At 34.8% G+C, this 18,933-nt stretch overlaps 1 protein-coding gene across 1 annotated transcript; it reads right to left on the bottom strand.

Annotated features, from left to right (window-relative positions):
- Positions 1–15,548: 15,548 nt before the first annotated feature.
- On the bottom strand, positions 15,549–18,567 carry LOC113347571 (thermospermine synthase ACAULIS5-like). Its single transcript, XM_026591248.1, has 10 exons — positions 17,983–18,567; positions 17,802–17,868; positions 17,611–17,705; positions 17,135–17,237; positions 16,740–16,828; positions 16,490–16,646; positions 16,292–16,367; positions 16,139–16,197; positions 15,919–16,055; positions 15,549–15,813 (listed from the first exon to the last, which is right to left on the bottom strand). The coding sequence occupies exons 1-10, from the start codon at positions 18,273–18,275 to the stop codon at positions 15,732–15,734; spliced, it is 1,158 nt and encodes a 385-aa protein (XP_026447033.1). The 5' UTR covers positions 18,276–18,567; the 3' UTR covers positions 15,549–15,731.
- Between the last annotated feature and the right edge of the window lie 366 nt (positions 18,568–18,933).

The raw sequence follows: 18,933 nt of genomic DNA, 5'->3' as shown, positions 1-18,933 counted from the left end.
CGAGTTTGGAAACCAAAGCAAACTCAAATCCGGTAGCTAAGGTACGCGTACCCAAGCTGGTTATTTCTCGAATCGGTAGTTCATGAACTTAAAACAATAAATTATAAGGAATGCACTCTTTGGAAACTGTGGGTATATTGTTCATGAATTGATTCAAGTGGATCAAACCGATTTGGTTTCAATTGTGTCCATGAATAAAGACCTAATAAATTTAACAACTCTATCAACTAGTTATTATGAGTCATTTGAAATAGTAATGAGAAAGATGAATACGGTTAATATGAAAGAGCTCATATGGCTAACCATTGGTTAACTATTTGTGAACCAACTAAGTGTACAGGTTTAGGTACGGTTACTCAAACCTAAATGAAATACATTTCATTTATGTGTGACAACCTAAGTTTCAATCTAACGGTTGAAAGATATTATCTTGGTTGAATCAGGTTATCATCTAACTGTGAATATTGAATGCTTTGTTACCAAGAAAACTTAGATTGCAAACCCTTATTTGAAAACTATATAAAGGAGACATCTAGAAATTTGAAAAACTAATACCAACACCTCATGTGTGATGCTAGTTAGTTTTCTAGAGTCGATTCTCCTTTAACCTTAGGTTTCTTCTCGAGACCCTGTAGGTTAACGACTGAAAGACTTCATTGGGATTGTGAAGCCGGACGAAACTACTTCTCTTGTAGTTGAGTGATCTGATCTTGCCATTTTCTATCGTACGAGTTCAATTGAATAATTGACTTGAGATTATATCTCCGATAGGGCTAGATAAAAAGAAATCACAAACATCTTCGTCTCATCGTTTGTGATTCCACAATATCTAGTTTCGCTACCATACGATTTAGATTATTGTGAGGTGATTGATAATACTAGGATGTTCTTCGGGAATATAAGTCCGGTTTATCAATTAGTTCCTGTTCACCTTGATTTATCAAAAGACGGAACAAAAATCTCTTGGGTATTTCTATGGGGACATATTTATTCAATCATATAGACTTTTCTGTGTGAGACAGATTTGTCTATCAAGTCTTCGACTTTGGGTCGTAGAAACTCTTAGTTGTGGGTGAGATCAACTCTTAGCAAATCATATATCCTGCTGGGATCAGAGACGTAAGAAGGGCGACTGTACCTTGAATCAGTTTGAGATTGATTAGGGTTCAACTACAGTCCAGACCGAAGTTAGTTTGTAGTAAGCTAGTGTCTGTAGCGGCTTAATACAATGTGGTGTTCAATCTGGACTAGGTCTCGGGGTTTTTATGTATTTGCGGGTTCCTCGTTAACAAAATTTTTGGTGTCTGTGTTATTTCTATTCCGCATTATATTTTGTTATATAATTGAAATATCACAGGTTGTGCGTTCGGATCAATCAATTAGAATATCCAACCTTTGGTTGTTGATTTAAATTGATTGACACTTGGATATTGGTATTTGGTACCATCCAAGTTATCTCTCTAGTATTTGATAAAGACTCGCACATCTCTATTTTCTTGAGTATAAATCAATTCGAGAGAACGAGATATTAACTCTTTGATATACTTTTATCTAGATTGAGTCTGACTGTCTAGTTGATTCTCTAGAAAGTATATTGGAGTTAGTCAATACAGATTTCTAATCAAAATATTGGGTGTGGTTGTTGTACCCCCGCATTATCAATTGGTATCAGAGTAGGCAAACACGTTTAAAGACCTTACAAGTATGTGTTTGTGGCGATCTGACTCTATGGACAGAGGTGCTATCTCTATTAACGTACCACCAGTCTTCGATGACTCTAATTATTTATGGTGTAAAATTGCTATGCGATCTTTTCTTCAAGCGCGTGATTTTCAATCATATGTATATGTTGTTAATAGCTGTGATGATCCCGTTGTGGAATTAGGTAACACTACTATTCCAAATAATATTGGCGAATACGATGCTGCAGAGATACTTGTTGCAAAGAAAAACTCCGACGGTTTGAATGCCATCATACATGCCATTACCCCAAACCTTCAGCACCATGTGTCAAATTTCACTAGGTCTAAAGATGCGTGGGATATCTTAGAAACCGTATTCGAAGGTAATACTAGTGAAAAGGAAGCTAGGCTTCAAAACCTTAATTCCGATTTGGAAAACCTTCGTATGGTAGATGAAGATTCATTTGATGAGTTTAATCACAAAGTGTCTGAAATTGTTAATGCATCTTTTGCATTGGGTATGACTATTCCTGAAAAGGACATTGTGATGAAAATTATCAGATCGCTGTCATCTAGGTACGACTTTAAGAAGCATGCCATCGTTGAGGGAAATAACCTTGATAATCTCTCCAGAAATACGCTGGTTGGGAATCTTAAGATCTTTGATCACGAGCATTCATCCAAATCTAAGGATGCTGCGTTCAAAGCACTGAAAGACACAAAATTACTTGATAAAAGTAAAAATGTGTAGATCTCTGAAGATGATCACTCTGAGACGGATTCATCAGATGAAGATCTTGAAAAATCAGTCTCGATGATCACAAGACAGTTTAGAGATCTTCTGTTGAAGAGAAGTAAACGGTTCTCCAGAGATAAGCCAAAAGCATCAGTCAAACCTCATAATCATATTCCGGTGAAGACAAAAAATAAAGTGTTACTCTTATATGTGAAAATATTGATTTTGATAATTGTAGAAATACATACATGATTCTTGATAATCTTTTTGAAGAGAGCCCAATCAAGATGGAAGAATCATTTGACCCATCTGTTGGAAACTATATGTTTAATATTTCAGGATCTACCTTGTGCCTAGTAGCTTGCGTTTCAAAGGCGCCTGAACATATTTTGCGTTGACATGCTCCTATTGTTCTCTCAAGGGACATGAGTTTTCAAAGTGTTTCAAATACAAAAATAAGATGAGATATGTCAACAATCTTCAACGAGGAGCATATCGTCTAGCCACCAAGCTTAAACTCGCGGAGAAAATAACTAAGGTATGTAAGATCTTATCTTCATCGAAGAGATTAGTTTCCAAAGGTAGATATAGGCCATTAGAGAAGAAAACATGGTCTAAACATACGGAAAGGCAGGATTCCATGAATCCCAACCAAAAGGGTCATGGTGGACAAATTGTTGTTCACCGCATCACAACTTGATTGTGTTGTCATGTGCATCTTTTCTCACGTGCCTGTTCAAAAGAGACAAGATCTTGCACACCTCAGGCTTTAAAAATAAAAAAGATTAATTCTGTTTTTAGCTTTGTGTTGATTGGTTTTTGGAATTCCTCCATATCACTGTTGATATTGGAAGAGACTCTTTTGCCAAAAGAAAAGGGTTATTATCGATAATTCCACTCTTTATGGGGTTGTGAATTTAACGTGTACGAACCTGTTTAAAGGTTTCGAAACCCTACATTCCTTTTTCCTTCTTTGATATTCTCTATATCTTAAGACTGCTTGTTGAGATTAGATTGTGAACTCCTCTCACAAAACCGTGGTTTCATGGATACTCCAAGCACCATGTCTTCTGATGGGAAAGATATCAATATGATTGTTAAGCCATCAATCACTAAGTAAAAAGCGAAATCTCAATTGCCTCCAACTTTAAAAAGAAAAAGAAGGAATGTGAGGAAGCCAAGAGTTGTTCCTTCAAACTCTCAGAAGTTTTCTGATGTTCTTGAAGAGTTGAAGCTGGCAAGAAAAGAGATTCAGCAAATAAAGGCTTGCTTCTTAAGATCATTGGAAATTCAGAAGGCCCTGGTTCGACATCATCATCCAAGAAGGTTTATTGGTAATGACTCCTTACTCCATGAACTATATGTTCCAATGGTTGTTGACGACAAGGAGTTCGGGGATGCCAAGGAATTTTTCAAAGATCTTAATGTCTAGTAAAACTTCTTAAGATAATTTTTATTCTTGTTTTTGTTTAAGATGGACAACTAGGGTTTGGAATAACCATTATTGTGAGTACCCGTAGCTATGTCCAACGTTTTCATCTCCTTGTTTTTAGATTTATTTGTTTAAATTCTAAAGTTGGTTTGGAAGATGATTTTTGCAGTATTAATCTTTATGGTTTAATATATTGCAATATGTTATGGGATATGTGTGTTTGCGTCCGTGAACTATTATTGTCCCATACGGTGCCAAAAGTTATCTCGTTTATATGTCGATATGCATGTATTGATAAAGATCGATGAACTTTTAACAAACAAAAGTTAAGCCTATTATGTCATTTATTGATGGAAGATAGGTAAAATCTTTTGTTTACGAGGATTATCTCTATTATATGTCATTGTACAAATAGTGATGGGAAATAGAATGAATCCTTGTATATTCCGCAGTATTGATCTTCCCTGATCCATATTTTATGTATATATTGTGCGGCTCCATAAGTATTCTTGTGTGAGCATTTCCAACTAAACTAACTATAGATTCGTTTGTGGTTATTTTGGTTGTGTATTCCGATTAAATTAATCATGGGTTCTCTTGTGGTTAGTTTAATTGAGAATTTTTGGATAACAAAATCATTTTGTGGTTTTTGGTGTCCAAAGAAATCCTTTTTTTTCACGTAAAAGTAAGGTCGCTTTCGTTGTTCTTTCGGGAATGACATCAAATGGGGGAGATTTCTTTTGAACTTGCGCTTAATTTCCATATCTTTGTGGGGAGTGCGGATGTGGAATATTTGAGGAGTTATCTTGTATCTTTATAAACTCCGTGATGAATGCATTTAGCTTCGGCTTTATGATTGCATCTAAACAAAGTTGATATGTACTTTTCTTTGGTCTTGAAGTGTCTCCATGAAAATTTCATTAGGATCCCGTTTTCGTACCTTTCCCAATTTTATTGACAAAAAGGGGGAGAGTTAATATGTAGTTCACATTAAAAATACATATGGTTTTCGGATCATTATGTAAGGGGGAGCGGTTTTCGTGTTGAAACGAAGTATTGACTAAGGGGGAGTGATACTTATCACCATAGTATTGTTGTCGAAGTTGTGATATGAGACTTTGATGCTGTGTAATAATACTATGACATTGTATAATAATGATTGAGAGCTTTTGTTTTCTCATTGTTATGGCTACGGATCTTCAACAACTATGATGATGAATTGAACATCTATGGAATCATGGGAGTACTTGGAAAAGACGAAGTTTTCGAGTAATGTTGAAGCACCAAGGATATCAAGCATGTGGACGAGAAGCTATAAAGTTTTATCTATTTTGTAATCCCTATTTATTGATAGTTTTTCACTAAAATTGACAAAGGGGGAGATTGTTAGAGCATTGCTCGGTCGAACTCGCATGCGTTGTTATCTCAAGCATGTTTGTCAATATTAGTGATCAAAACTATATGTCTTCATTTCTAGTTTACTTATGACTAAGTCTCAGTCTAGGATAATTAAGTGTAGTTGAACTTCAGACTCCATGGCGATCATCTTACGAAGACGAAGAACTACTCGAGCAACAAGTGGAACTTCATCTTACTAAAAGGTATGTGGATACTTGAACTTATCTATCACTCAAAAGTCTATTCTATCTCCTACTCTTGAGACAAAGTCGTATAAGTATGATAGTTTTCATACACACACATTTGCTATTTCGAGCCGAGTTTACTCGCCTATCTTTTTATCGAAATATGTGTTGGTAAGCTTTCGCTTTAACCATTTTCATCTTTGCCCGTGATGAAAGTCATGATGACGTTTCAATCTTGAAAATAGCTTTGATGATAATATTCGTGAATAATGATTGTTATAACATTATAGAAGAATGTTTCAATGATTGAAATGTAGAGTTGAGATTACCATCTATGGATATAAGCATATATAGTATGTTCGCACATTAGTGTATAAATCCATGTGTCGGAAACCAAGTGCGTGCATATGTGTGCATGCGGTATTGGTGAAGGAGACAGGTTGAGTATGCGTACCCGTACGCGTACCAGTGGAAGTTTTCATACCAAAAATTTCTGCTGAGTTTGTAGTTTGCAAACTAGTAAACCAGTCACCATAGGTACGCGTACCTGTACGCGTACCCACGGAAGTTTTCATACCCGCAAATTTCTTCTGAGTTTGGAAACCAAAGCCAACTCAAATCCGGTAGCTAAGGTAAGCATACCCGTACGCGTACCCAAGATGGTTATTTCTCGAATCGGTAGTTCATGAACTTAAAACAATAAATTATAAGGACTCCAATATTTGCAAACCGTGGGTATATTGTTCATGAATTGATTCAAGCGGATCAATCCGATTTTTTTCCAATTGTGTCTATGAATAAAGACCTAAGCAATTAAACAACTCTATCAACTAGTTCTTATGAGTCATTTGAACTAGTTATGATAAAGATGAATACGGTTAATATGAAAGAGCTCATATGGAAAACCATTGGTTAAGTATTTGTGAACCAACTAAGTGTACATGTTTAGGTACGGTTACTCAAACCTAAATGAAATACATTTCATTTATGTGTGACAACCAGTTTCGATCTAACGGTTGAAAGATATTAGCTTGGTTGAATCAGGTTTTTCATCTGACGGTGAATATTGAATACTTTGTTACCAAGGTAACTTAGATTGCAAACCCTGATTTGAAAACCATATAAAGGAGACATCTAGCAATTGGAAAAACTAATACCAACGCCTCCTGTGTGATACTAGTTAGTTTGCTAGAGTCGATTCTCCTTTAACCTTAGGTTTCTTCTCGAGACCCTGTAGGTTAACGACTGAAAGACTTCATTGGGATTGTGTAGCCATATGAAACTATTTTTAATTTAGTTGAGCGATCTGATCTTGCCATTTTCTATCGTACGAGTTCAATTGAATAATTGACTTGAGATTATATATCCGATAGGGCAAGATAAAAATAAATCACAAACATCTTCGTCTCATCGTTTGTGATTCCACAATATCTAATTTCGCTACCATACGATTTAGATTATTCTGAGGTGATTGATAATACTAGGATTTTCTTCGGGAATATAAGTCCGGTTTATCAATTAGTTCCCGTTCACCTTGATTTATCAAAAGACGGAACAAAAAACTCTTGGGTATTTCTATAGGAGAAAGATTTATTTAATCATATAGACTTTTCTGTGTGAGACAGATTTGTCTATCAAGTCTTCGACTTTGGGTCGTAGCAACTCTTAGTTGTGGCTGAGATCAACTCTTAGAAAATCATATATCCTGCTGGGATCAGAGACGTAAGGAGGGCGACTGTACCTTGAATCAGTGTGAGATTGATTAGGGTTCAACTACAGTCCAGACCGAAGTTAGTTTGTAGTAAGCTAGTGTCTGTAGCGGCTTAATACAATGTGGTGTTCAATCTGGACTAGGTCTCGGGGTTTTTATGCATTTGCGGTTTCCTCGTTAACAAAATTTCTGGTGTCTGTGTTATTTCTATTCCGCATTATATTTTGTTATATAATTGAAATATCACAGGTTGTGCGTTCGGATCAATCAATTAGAATATCCAACCTTTGGTTGTTGATTTAAATTGATTGACACTTGGATATTGTTCTTTGGTACCATCCAAGTTATCTCTCTAGTATTTGATAAAGACTCGCACATCTCTATTTTCTTGAGTATAAATCAAATCGAGAGAACGAGATATTAACTCTTTGATATACTTTTATCTAGATTGAGTCTGACTGTCTAGTTGATTCTCTAGAAAGTATATTGGAGTTAGTCCATACAAATTACTAACCGAAATATTGGGTATGGTTGTTGTACCTCCACATTTTTAACTTGGATATTGGTCTTTGGTACCATCCAAGTCTATCTCTCTAGTATTTGATAAAGACTCGCAGATTTCCATTTGCTTGAGTAAAGATCAAATCGAGAGATTGAGATATTAACTCCTCGATATACTTTTTATTAAGATTGAGTCTGACTGTCTAGTTGATTCACTTAAAATTATATTAGAGTTAGTTCATACAAATTGCTAATCGAAATATTGGGTGAGGTTGTTAGACCCCCGCTTTTTCAAGTGGTATCAGAGAAGGCAAACACATTTAAGACCTCAAAAGTCTGTGTTTGTAGTGATCTGACTCTATGGAAAAAGGTGCTATCTCTGATAAACGCGTCACCAGAAATAAAGACTCTGTTTATAATAGGTCTATCAAAGAAAAAGATCCGTCAATCTCGGTTATAGACGAACCTAGTGTTCAAATGAAACAGACCAGTACTGGCATGTGTTATCCTGATGGATCTGACACTATTGCTCAAGAGGAAATATCTAGAGAGAATAAACTAATTCCAAATCTTGTTAGAATTCAAGCTGATAAATTCGAACAGTTGAAAAAACATGTCAATGTTCTTCTTAGTGTAGTAAAAGACTATGGGTCCCGTGAAAAGGCTTCTTATTCGATCAACTCGTATCTTACTTGAGGCAAAACTTAAAAAAATGCTTTAGAAATTGAACATCTCTTGAGTAAACTCTCCATTCAAGGATGTTCAAAAATGTCTTCTATACCATCTACACAAACTGAAAGAGCTCCAGTTTCAGAAGTAACTTCAGGTTCTCTTCCCACTCAAACTGATGCACATGGGATTCACACATCAGTTAGAAGAGAGAAATCTCAAACGATAATGTTAGGTATGCAATGTATAATCACTTATGTGATCAGAAAGTATGCCTCTTTTGTGAATCAAAAGGGCATATAGTGCAAAATAGGAAACCCAAGTTCAAAAACAAATCGTTGATTCAACTTCAACACACCTTAGATTTGATTCTTAAAGGTGTAACTGACATTCGTATGTCTAAGCCAATTGGTTTTAATACACGTCCTGTGTTTCCTACCAGGAAAGTCAGTTCAATGAGTACCTCAAATGCACAAAAACATAATAGACCTGTTGACAAATATCGTCCAAGAAGAACTCATGTTCTCTCTCCTGTCAGAAATGGAGATAATGATAACCTTGATGTGAAACATGCATCAAGTAAAGAATGCAAATATGAGAAGATGGATGACAACCTTAAATTTATTATTAAAGGATATAAGGAAACCATTAACAGGATGACTGCTCCATCTAGACAACACTCATCAGGTAAGAATCCTTACTATGTGTCGTATTATGATGATAGTAAGTTTTATGATAATTTTTCACATCATGACATCTTTCCTCTAAAGTACAGAAGGAAGAGATTTAACCAAAAACAATATTCATTTGATGAGCTAAGAGCTCATACTTGTGCTACTTAATCACAAGGTTGAAATCTCTCACACAAAAATCCTGGTTGAGAGATATGCTCAGGTATATATACTTGTTGGCAATGGTATTTTCGGTTTCTCAAGCTATTTTCTTATCGTATTTAGCATGAGTATCTTTGCGAAAATGCTTGCACAAGTATTTTTTTTTACTGTGATCAGTTTTTTCTTTTTGGTTAAACTTGGTGTTACTCTTGTACTCTAAAATTGCTTCTCTTATGAGACATGTTTTTTTTTGGGAGTCTTTTTGATTTCCTCATATGCAAATAGTTTTATGCAAGGTCGTGTGCAAACGACTCTTGTCCTTCGTTTTGGTCAAGATTGATCTCGTACGGGCTACCCGTGTGTCTGGCAAGAATCAATTAAGGAAACCCTAAAAACTTCTTCCCTAAGAAAACTTTAAGTACTCGACCTATTGAATTATGTAAGTCACGTACGCATACTCTAGGTTTTGGGTTGTCAAGAATGTCTTCTTCTTCATCTCACTATGGTGATTTTGCAAAGGTATTTCTTGAGAAAGGTTTCGGTTTCGAATCAAAAGGGAGGAAGAAAAGAACTCTGGTAGAAGATGGTACACCCAATGCCTCATTCTACCATGCATACTCACATCAAGATGTTGAGAATGAGGATATGGTTTCTGCTGAAGTGGTTCATGACTTTCTTAAAGATTTCAAGAAAGCAAAGAGGCAGCTTGTTGATACTATGAAGGATCTTGATGTGATTAGAACTGAGTTGAAAAAGGTTACTACTGACCTTGGTTTCATAAAGTCACATGTTAAAGGACTTCTCAATGAGTATATCTTCTCTGAAGATGAAGTTGGTGATATGAATCACAAGCTCAAAGGTTTCGAAACCCGTGAGGCCGTCGAATGTGAATTTTGATGCATCTTTTGATCAATTTTCTGGAAGACATTGTGTTTGTTTTTATTTTTCTAGGAAACTTCTTAAGAGAATTTTTATTCTTGTTTAAGAAGGATAACTAGGGTTTGGAATAGCAATTATTGTGAGTACACATAGATATGTCCAACGTTTTCATCTTGCAATGTTTTTAGATTTATTTATTTAAATTCTAAAGTGATTTGGAAGATGATGTTTGCAGTATTAATATTTATGATTTTATATATTGCAAAATGTTATGGGATATGTGTGTTTGCATCCGTGAACTATTATTGTCCCATACGACGTCAAAATTTATCTCTTTCGTATGTCGATATGCATGTATTGATACAAGATCGATGAACTTTTGACAAACAAAAGGTAAGCCTATTATGTCAATTCTTTGATGGAAGATAGGTTAAAATCTTTTGTTTACAAAGATTATGTCTATTATATGTCGTTATGCAAATAGTGACGAAGATAGAATGAATCTTTGTATATTCCGCAGTGTTGATCTTACCTGATCCATATTTTATGTATATACTGTGCGGCTTCATAAGTCTTCTTATGTGAGAATTTCCAATTAGACTAATCATATATTCGTTTGTGATTAATTTGGTTGTGTATTCTGATTAAATTAATCATGGGTTCTCTTGTGATTAGTTTAATTGAGAATTTTGGATACAAAATCATTTGTTTTGTGGTCTTTGGTGTCCAAAGAAATCCTTCTTCTTTTTTTTTTGTAAAAAGTAAGTCGCTCATGTTGTTCTTTTGGGAATGACATCAAATGGGGGAGAGTTCTTTTGAACTTGCGCTTAATTTCCAAATCTTTGTGGGGAGTGCGGCTGTGGAATATTTTAGGAGTTATCTTGTATCTTTATAAACTCCTTGATGAATGCATTTATCTTCGGCTATATGATTGCATCTAAACAAAGTTGATATGTACTTTTCTTTGGTCTTGAAGCATATCCGTGGAAATTTCATTAGGATCCCGTTTTTGTACCTTTGCCAATTTTATTGACAAAAAGGGGGAGAATTAATATGTAGTTCACACTACAAATACATATGGTTTACGTGGTTTACGGATCATTATGTAAGGGGGAGTGGTTTTCATGTTGAGATGAAAGTATTGACTAAGGGGGAGTGATACATATCACCATATATAGTATTGTTTTCGAAATTGTGATATAAGAACTTTGATACTGTGTAATAATACTATTACACTGTATAAGAATGGTCGAGAGCTTTTGCTTTCTCATTGTTATGGCTATGGATCTTCAACAACTATGATGCTGATTTGAACATCTATGGAATCATGGGAGTACTTGGAAAAGACGAAGTTTTCGAGTAATGTTGAAGCACCAAAGAGATCAAGCATGTGGACGAGAAGATATAAAGTTTTATTTATTTTGTAATTCATATGTATTGATAGTTTTGCCATGAAAATTGACAAAGGGGGAGATTATTAGAGCATTGCTCGGTCGAACTCCCATGCCTTTCTATATCAAGCATGTTTGTCAAGTTTAGGGGTCAAAACTATATTTCTTGATTTCTAGACTACTTATAGCTAAGTCTCAGACTATGACAGTTAAGTGTAGTTGAGCTCCAGACTCCACGGCGATCATCTTACGAAGACGAAGAACTACTCAAGGAACCGGTGGAACTTCATCCGACTAAAAGGTATGTGGAGACTTGAACTTATCTATCACTCAAAATTCTACCTCTCTATCTCCTATTCTTGAGACAAAGTCGTATAAGTATGATAGTTTTCATACATACACATTTACTATTTCGAGCCGAGTTTACTCGCCTATCTTTTTCTCGAAATATGTGTTGGTAATCTTTCTCTTTAACCAATTTTCATCTTAACCCGTGACGAAAGTCATGATGACGTTTCAATCTTGAAAATAGCTTTGATGACGATAGTTGTGAATAACGACTCTTATAACATTATAGAAGAATATTTCAATGATTGAAATGTAGAGTTGAGATTACGTAACCAACTATGGATATAAGCATATATAGTATGTTTGCAAATTAGTGTATAAATCCATGTGCCGGAAACCAAGTGTGTGCATACGGTATTGGTGAAGGAGACAGGTTGGGTACGCGTACGCGTACCAGCGGAAGATTTCGAACCGAAAATTTCTGTTGAGTTTGTAGTTTGCAAACTGTTAAACCAGTCAACTTAGGTACGCGTACCGTACGTGTACCCATGGAAGTTTTCGACCGAAAATTTCTGCTGAGTTTGTAAACTCAAATCCGGTAGCTACGGTACAGTACCCGTACATGTACCCAAGATAATTATATTTCTCAAATCGTAATTTCATGAACTTAAACAATAAATCAATAAGGAATTCATCTTTGCAAACCGTGGCTATATTGTTCATGAATTGATTCAAGTGAATAAAACCAATTTTGTTTCAATTGTGTCTATTCATAAAGACCTAAGCAATTGAAAAACTCTTCAACTAGTTCTTTTGAAGTCGTTTGAACTAGTTGTGAAGAAGATGAATACGGTTAATATGAAAGTGCTCATATGGCTAACCATTGGTTAACTATTTGTGAACCAACCAAGTGTACACGTTAAGGTACGGTTACTCAAACCTAATGAAATACATTTCATTTATGTGTGACAACCTAAGTTTAACGGTTGAAAGATATTAGCTTGGTTGAATCAGGTTTTTCATCTAATGGTGAATATTGGATGCTTTGTTACCAAGGTAACTTAGATTGCAAACCCTGATTTGAAAACTATATAAAGGAGACATCTAGCAATTGGAAAAACTAATCCCCCCGCCTCCTATGTGATACTAGTTAGTTTGCTAGAGTCGATTCTCCTTTAACCTTAGGTTTCTTCTCGAGACCCTGTAACGACCGAAAGACTTCATTGGGATTGTGTAGCCAGACGAAACTACTTTTCTTTTAGTTGAGCGATCTGATCTTGCCATTTTATATCGTACGAGTTCAATTGAATAATTGACTTGAGATTATATCTCCGATAGGGAAAGATAAAAGAAATCACAAACATCTTCGTCTCATCGTTTGTGATTCCGAAATATCTAGTTTCGCTACCATATGATTTAGATTATTGTGAGGTGATTGATAACTCTAGGCTGTTGTTCGGAAATATAAGTCCGGGTTATCGATTAGTTCCTATTCACCTTGATTTTTTCATAAGACGGAAAAAAACTTTTAGGTGTATCTGTGGGAAACAAATTTATCTACTATCATATACTTTTCTGTGTGATGCAAATTTGTTTATTAAAGTCTTCGACTTTGGGTCGTAGCAACTCTTGGTTGTGGGTGAGATCAGCTAAGGGAATCAAGTGCGTAACATCCTGCTGGGATCAGAGACGTAAGGAGCGCAACTGTGCCTGGAATCAATGTGAGATAGATTGTGGTTCAACTACAGTCCAGATCGAAGTTAGTTTGTAGTAGGCTAGTGTCTGTAGCGGCTTAATACAGTGTGGTGTTCAATCTGGACTAGGTCCCGGAGTTTTTCTGCATTTTCGGTTTCCTCGTTAACAAAATTTCCGGTGTCTGTGTTTTAATTCTATTACGCATTATATTTTGTTATATACTTAAAATATCACAGGTTGTGCGTTAAGATCAGTCAATTAGAATATCCAACCTTTGGGTTGTTGATTGAATTGATTGACACTTGGATATTGGTTTGTGATAGCATCCAAGTTATTTCTTTTATTCAATCGGGCTCGCAAATTCCAATTTTTTTCATTGCAGATTGAATTGAGAAATTGAGATATAAACTCTTTGATATACTTTTCTATACATTGAGTATGACTGTCTAGTTGATTCTCTTGAAAGTATATTGGAGTTTGTCTATTCAGATTGCGAACGAAATATTGGGTGTGGTTGTTAGACTCCGATTTTTCAATATGATCTCTAATATATTATTCTTAGGACTAAATAGTATACCCTACTTACCAGATTTGTATATAAAAAAAAAAGCCTAATGGATTAGTTAGTTGAATAGTGTGCATCTGCAGCATAATTATATACGCAAAATGCATGGTATGCATGTTAGCATCAATATGAATGAGAACCAATTACACCAAAAAAAGCTCTCTCATTCTCTCTCAAGAATTTTTGTAGTAGGGAAAAAAATTTAATAAAAAATGAAACAACATTAAATGAAAAAAAGAAAGAAAAATAGACGAAACCAAAATTGGTTTCATTGGACAAACAAAATGAAAACTAAATAACATAATTCTGATTTCGACAACACCAAAATTATACATTCTTTACTGGTTTCAGTCCACATATCATTCAATAATCGATGGCAGTAGTTCATCTTCAGGACCTAGAATTTTATCCAAAAAATTTGAAATTGCATGTTCACAAATAAAATTATCTTTCATCATTTTTGTCCTACATATCACCAGAAATGTAATTCAAAACCATAGATATCCAAAAATGAATGAAAACCCATATCCAACGAATCATAAATCAATTTTCGCAAAGAAAAAAATTTAATGGAAATATCACAAAAAATCATAAATATGTCTAATGATCTAGCATTAGGAGATTGTCATTCAAGCAGATTCTTCAACGTTGCTAGAATCATCAAAGCGAAAGTTGGAAACCCTAATAAAATCGGGGTTTTCGAGCAAAATGGTGGATGATAGTATTTCCAACGAAGGAGAATTTATCAAATTGAAGAATTGATGTAGGAATTCGTAACCACGGGCATCGTGATTTATAAATTTTTCAATTGTTGTTGTTGTTTCACTATCGGTTATCAGATGATCATCCAATATCCTTTTTTTATTATAATGTTTCAAGCGATTTAACACCCTAGGTTCTGCGCAACAACTAAAATGAAAAGAGGAGGAGGTGCTGCTGATGGTGCTAAAAGAAAAAAAGAAGTGGACCTTGATGGTGAAGGATAGGGAGATGACAACGGTTTTGGTGGTGGTGGTGGTGCTGGAAATGTTGTTCTGGTGTGAGAGAATAGAGAAAAAAGTAATTCTTTGGTCTCGTATGGAAAAAAATGAAAAAAAGAAGAATGAGAGGGTAGATCGGGAATTTTCTAAAAATGAAAGTTTACTTGCTTTAAGATATTTGGAGATTTTGTGTCGATATTTATTGTTCAATATGGAGCTTTACGAATCTCAATTTATGGGTGGAATTTTGTATATCAAATTTGGTCAACTTGTTGTTTTACTTCTTATTATAATAATCATTATCTATAAGAAAAAGTAAAATTTAGAAATCATAAAAAATTTATCACAGAATTTAGAAATCATAAGAAAAAGTAAAATTTATCACAGAATTTTATATCGTTTGAAAGCTTTTTAAACATGGGTATTAATTTTATAATTACGGAAGTTAATTTTGAAAGGACAAAAATTTTAAATGAAAAAGGCCATCTAGAGTGTGGGGCGGATGAAGTACTATGCTTAAACAAAAAACAAGAGAAAAACGAAAAAAGCAAGAGAATTAAACTGTGAAACTAAACACCAGATGAAGTTGTAACACTAAAGAAGTATATAACTTTTCTAAATTTATTTTTAATGTTAACATGAAAGTCTTCTACATATATCCACCCCCACAATAAAAGTAAGAACAAGAATTTGTAGTTTCCATTCCCACAATTCCACCCACATTTCAAACGCTAGTCTCCATATTAAAAAAACACTAGCAGTACACTCCTCTTTATATGACCTTGATCAAGCTTTAAAAGTACCCATCCCATGTCCATGAATGAATCTTGCACTTTCCTCAGTATAAACATGAGTTTCATTCATCAACCTGCAGTCGACATTTTAAACACCTTCATTAGCAACTTTCTTATGGATTGCAAATCAAAATTTTATTTGATTGTGTTCTCATAAGGCCAAGGATGTGAGAACTCACGAAAGGTGAACGCTCTTGTTCATGGTGGTACAAGAGATAAGGGAAGCCCCATTGAGATATTCCAATTCACCATTGATTCTCTCCTCAATTCTGCTGTCGATTTGCTTGGCATCGAGCACAAATGGTTCATCGGAGGCCTGAAAAACATAAAAAGTTCGTAAGTCAGTACCAAATATGAACCATGTATCAAGGAAGGCACAAGTTAATGCACATTTCTTACCATAACCCAACCCCAAGTATCAGCAAAAGAAGGCACATGGGCCGTGTATGCCACCACATCTACAAAACCATACGTACCAAGATTAATATTCATTTTCTCCGTAAACTAACAATTAGATTGTTGCATTAATATTCAGTTTGAGTAATAACTTACGCTTAAAAACATGTCTCAAGGTGTTGTATATGGAAGCAAAAACCTCCTTGTGGGTCAGAACACCAGCCGGTCCGGCCTACATTCGAGCAAATAAAAGAAACAACTGAGAATTGGACAGTAGATTGCACCATGCAACTCTTTTAAATCCTGACTTATGTTAGAAATCAACGTATCAAGCTAGTATAGAGATAGAATTACCTGAGTAACAAAGATGCCATTGGGGTTGAGCTTAGGCTTAAGAATTTGCTCATAGAAAGATTTTGTGTAGAGTTGATAGCAAGGCCCTCCTTCAACTGGATCAGCTAAATCACCCACAATCAAATCAAACTTCTCTTGTCTCCTCTCCAATTCATCCCTATATATATAATTTCATCAACAAACAATTTAGTATTTCAAACCATTTTTGTTGCTCTTAATTGCATTCATATCCATAAAACTCAGTACTTACTTGGCATCGTCAATAACAAGGTGAAGCTTTGGATTGCAAAATGCATCCCAGTTCATAGTCAGATGCTTGCGGCAAAAATCAACCACCTCCTGCAATTCTCGCACATGTCATGCACCAACAGTTACAACAAAACTGCAAGCAAACTGGGTGTATTCATTGTCATCCAGCAAAACTGTATCCACTTTGTGAATCAGACTGGCAAAACCTAGTGGCACACGTGGGTCCCACATATCTTGGGAAGTGGGTCCTACATTCCTTCCACATCTCTACTTTTCAGGAAGATTCATTCATTCGGCATCAAAGGAATACAAAATCTAGATAGAGTGTGTTGGTCCATTAAGAGAATCCGCATGCGGCTAATGTTTTTCTAGTGGGACCAAGTGAAAAATTCTTACTTGGTCAATATCACACATGACAACTTTGTCAATGCTTTTGTGCTTCAAGATTTCTCTGGCAGCTGAACCTTCTCCTCCACCCATGATGAATACTGTTTTTGGACTGCAAATGTTTTGCCATTTTAGCATATTAATTCACGCACTATCAACAAAGGAAACGAAATACACACTTTCAACAAAGGAAACGAAATATGGTATTACTCTTTAAATGAATTGTACGGTTTTAGAATATGGGCATCCAACTCACAATTAATTGACAATGAGTGGAGAGGCCTTAAAAGATAGATTATAAACCGCAGGATCTTAGATATTCAGATAATGTGGGACTAATAATCTCAACACATGGTGTTGTTCATATTAGAAGGTTAGATTTATATTTGTTCATATATTTAAAATTACATCTTTACATGAGCATCGTATCGTGCAATTATCGTATAATCAGTGATGAAAAGTATATCAATGGAGAAGAGAATTACTTGGGGTGGTGAAGGAGAGGAGGGTGAATCAAGCACTCATGGTAGATAAATTCATCATTCTCAGCACTTTGCATCTTCCCATCAATCACCAAAATCTAACAAGTATTTACAAAATTATTAATAAGATAAAATTTGATTTTTAAGGATTTGAAATATTTGAAAGAGTAACAAAGAATGAATATCAAAATTACCTTTCCAAAATGTTTAGTATCCAAGAGTGCTATGTCTTGATACTTACTGGTTCCTTTGTGCAAAGTACTGATCATAAAAATAACAAATTGAATTAATTAAAAAAAATTAGTAAAATGAAAATCTTGATTGAAAATAAACAATAAAATTAATCTTAACAAGACTGAGATATTGATAGTATACCTGTTAAGAGCAAAAGACCATTTAAGATAATCATCAATCTCTTCTTCATACCAGCTACATTCCTTATCATCAGCATCATCAATATCACAATCTCCATTACTATTCACCTCAATCTTAGTATTAATAATATTATTATTTTTCAAAATAATCTCTTGATTATTATTATTCATCTTACTCATCAAATTTTGATTAATATCATTTCTAATGACACACTGAGGATATGGAACAGCATTAACAACATGAACATGATCATTATTTGAACTCAAAATCTCTACTGCTCCTCCACTACCCATTCTTGACAAACAAATCTTAACACTAGAGAGTGATTGATGAAAACAAGAACACCACACAAAAACAAGAAACAGTAGCCAAGTATGATGTAAAAACTAAGAGGGTACAAATGTGAGGTGGTGGTAATGGAGAGGGGTGAATGGGGGTTTATATAGAATAGAGATAGATGGGGTTTAAGTCTTTAGTGATGGAATCAAGAGAAAAAGAGATAAACTCAATCAATGCAAGATATTATCATAAATGCATTGTAAGAATGACAAAAGGCAGTAACTCTCATTAGTTGGATGGAATAACAAAACGCATGCTAAAGCCCCCCTATCCATGAAAAGTTAAGTTGGTACCAACAATGTCCACTTTATCTGATCAGTGTGTCCTCTTTGTAATCCGGGCCTTGAGGGAGAGAGCCTGAGGGGAATTAGGATTTAAAAGCAAGTAACAAAATGAGTACTTTTGATTTATACAGAAGGGCATTATTATGGTCCTGCTATTCTTCAGTACCTTATTACTCATAACCACTGCATATTACCCAAATGCTAAAATTTGAACTAGTTAAATTAGTTAAAGGATTGATTCTCATATTTGAAGTTAGAAATTCGATATTTTATGTTATAAATATCTATATTGTATTCTATTCGATTATTGTTATATCTAATTTATAAT

Source organism: Papaver somniferum, chromosome 2 (assembly GCF_003573695.1).
Source record: "Papaver somniferum cultivar HN1 chromosome 2, ASM357369v1, whole genome shotgun sequence".
NCBI classification, from domain to species: domain Eukaryota; kingdom Viridiplantae; phylum Streptophyta; class Magnoliopsida; order Ranunculales; family Papaveraceae; genus Papaver; species Papaver somniferum.
The sequence above is the reverse complement of the archived record's forward strand: the minus strand, read 5'-3'. Positions and strand labels throughout refer to the sequence as shown.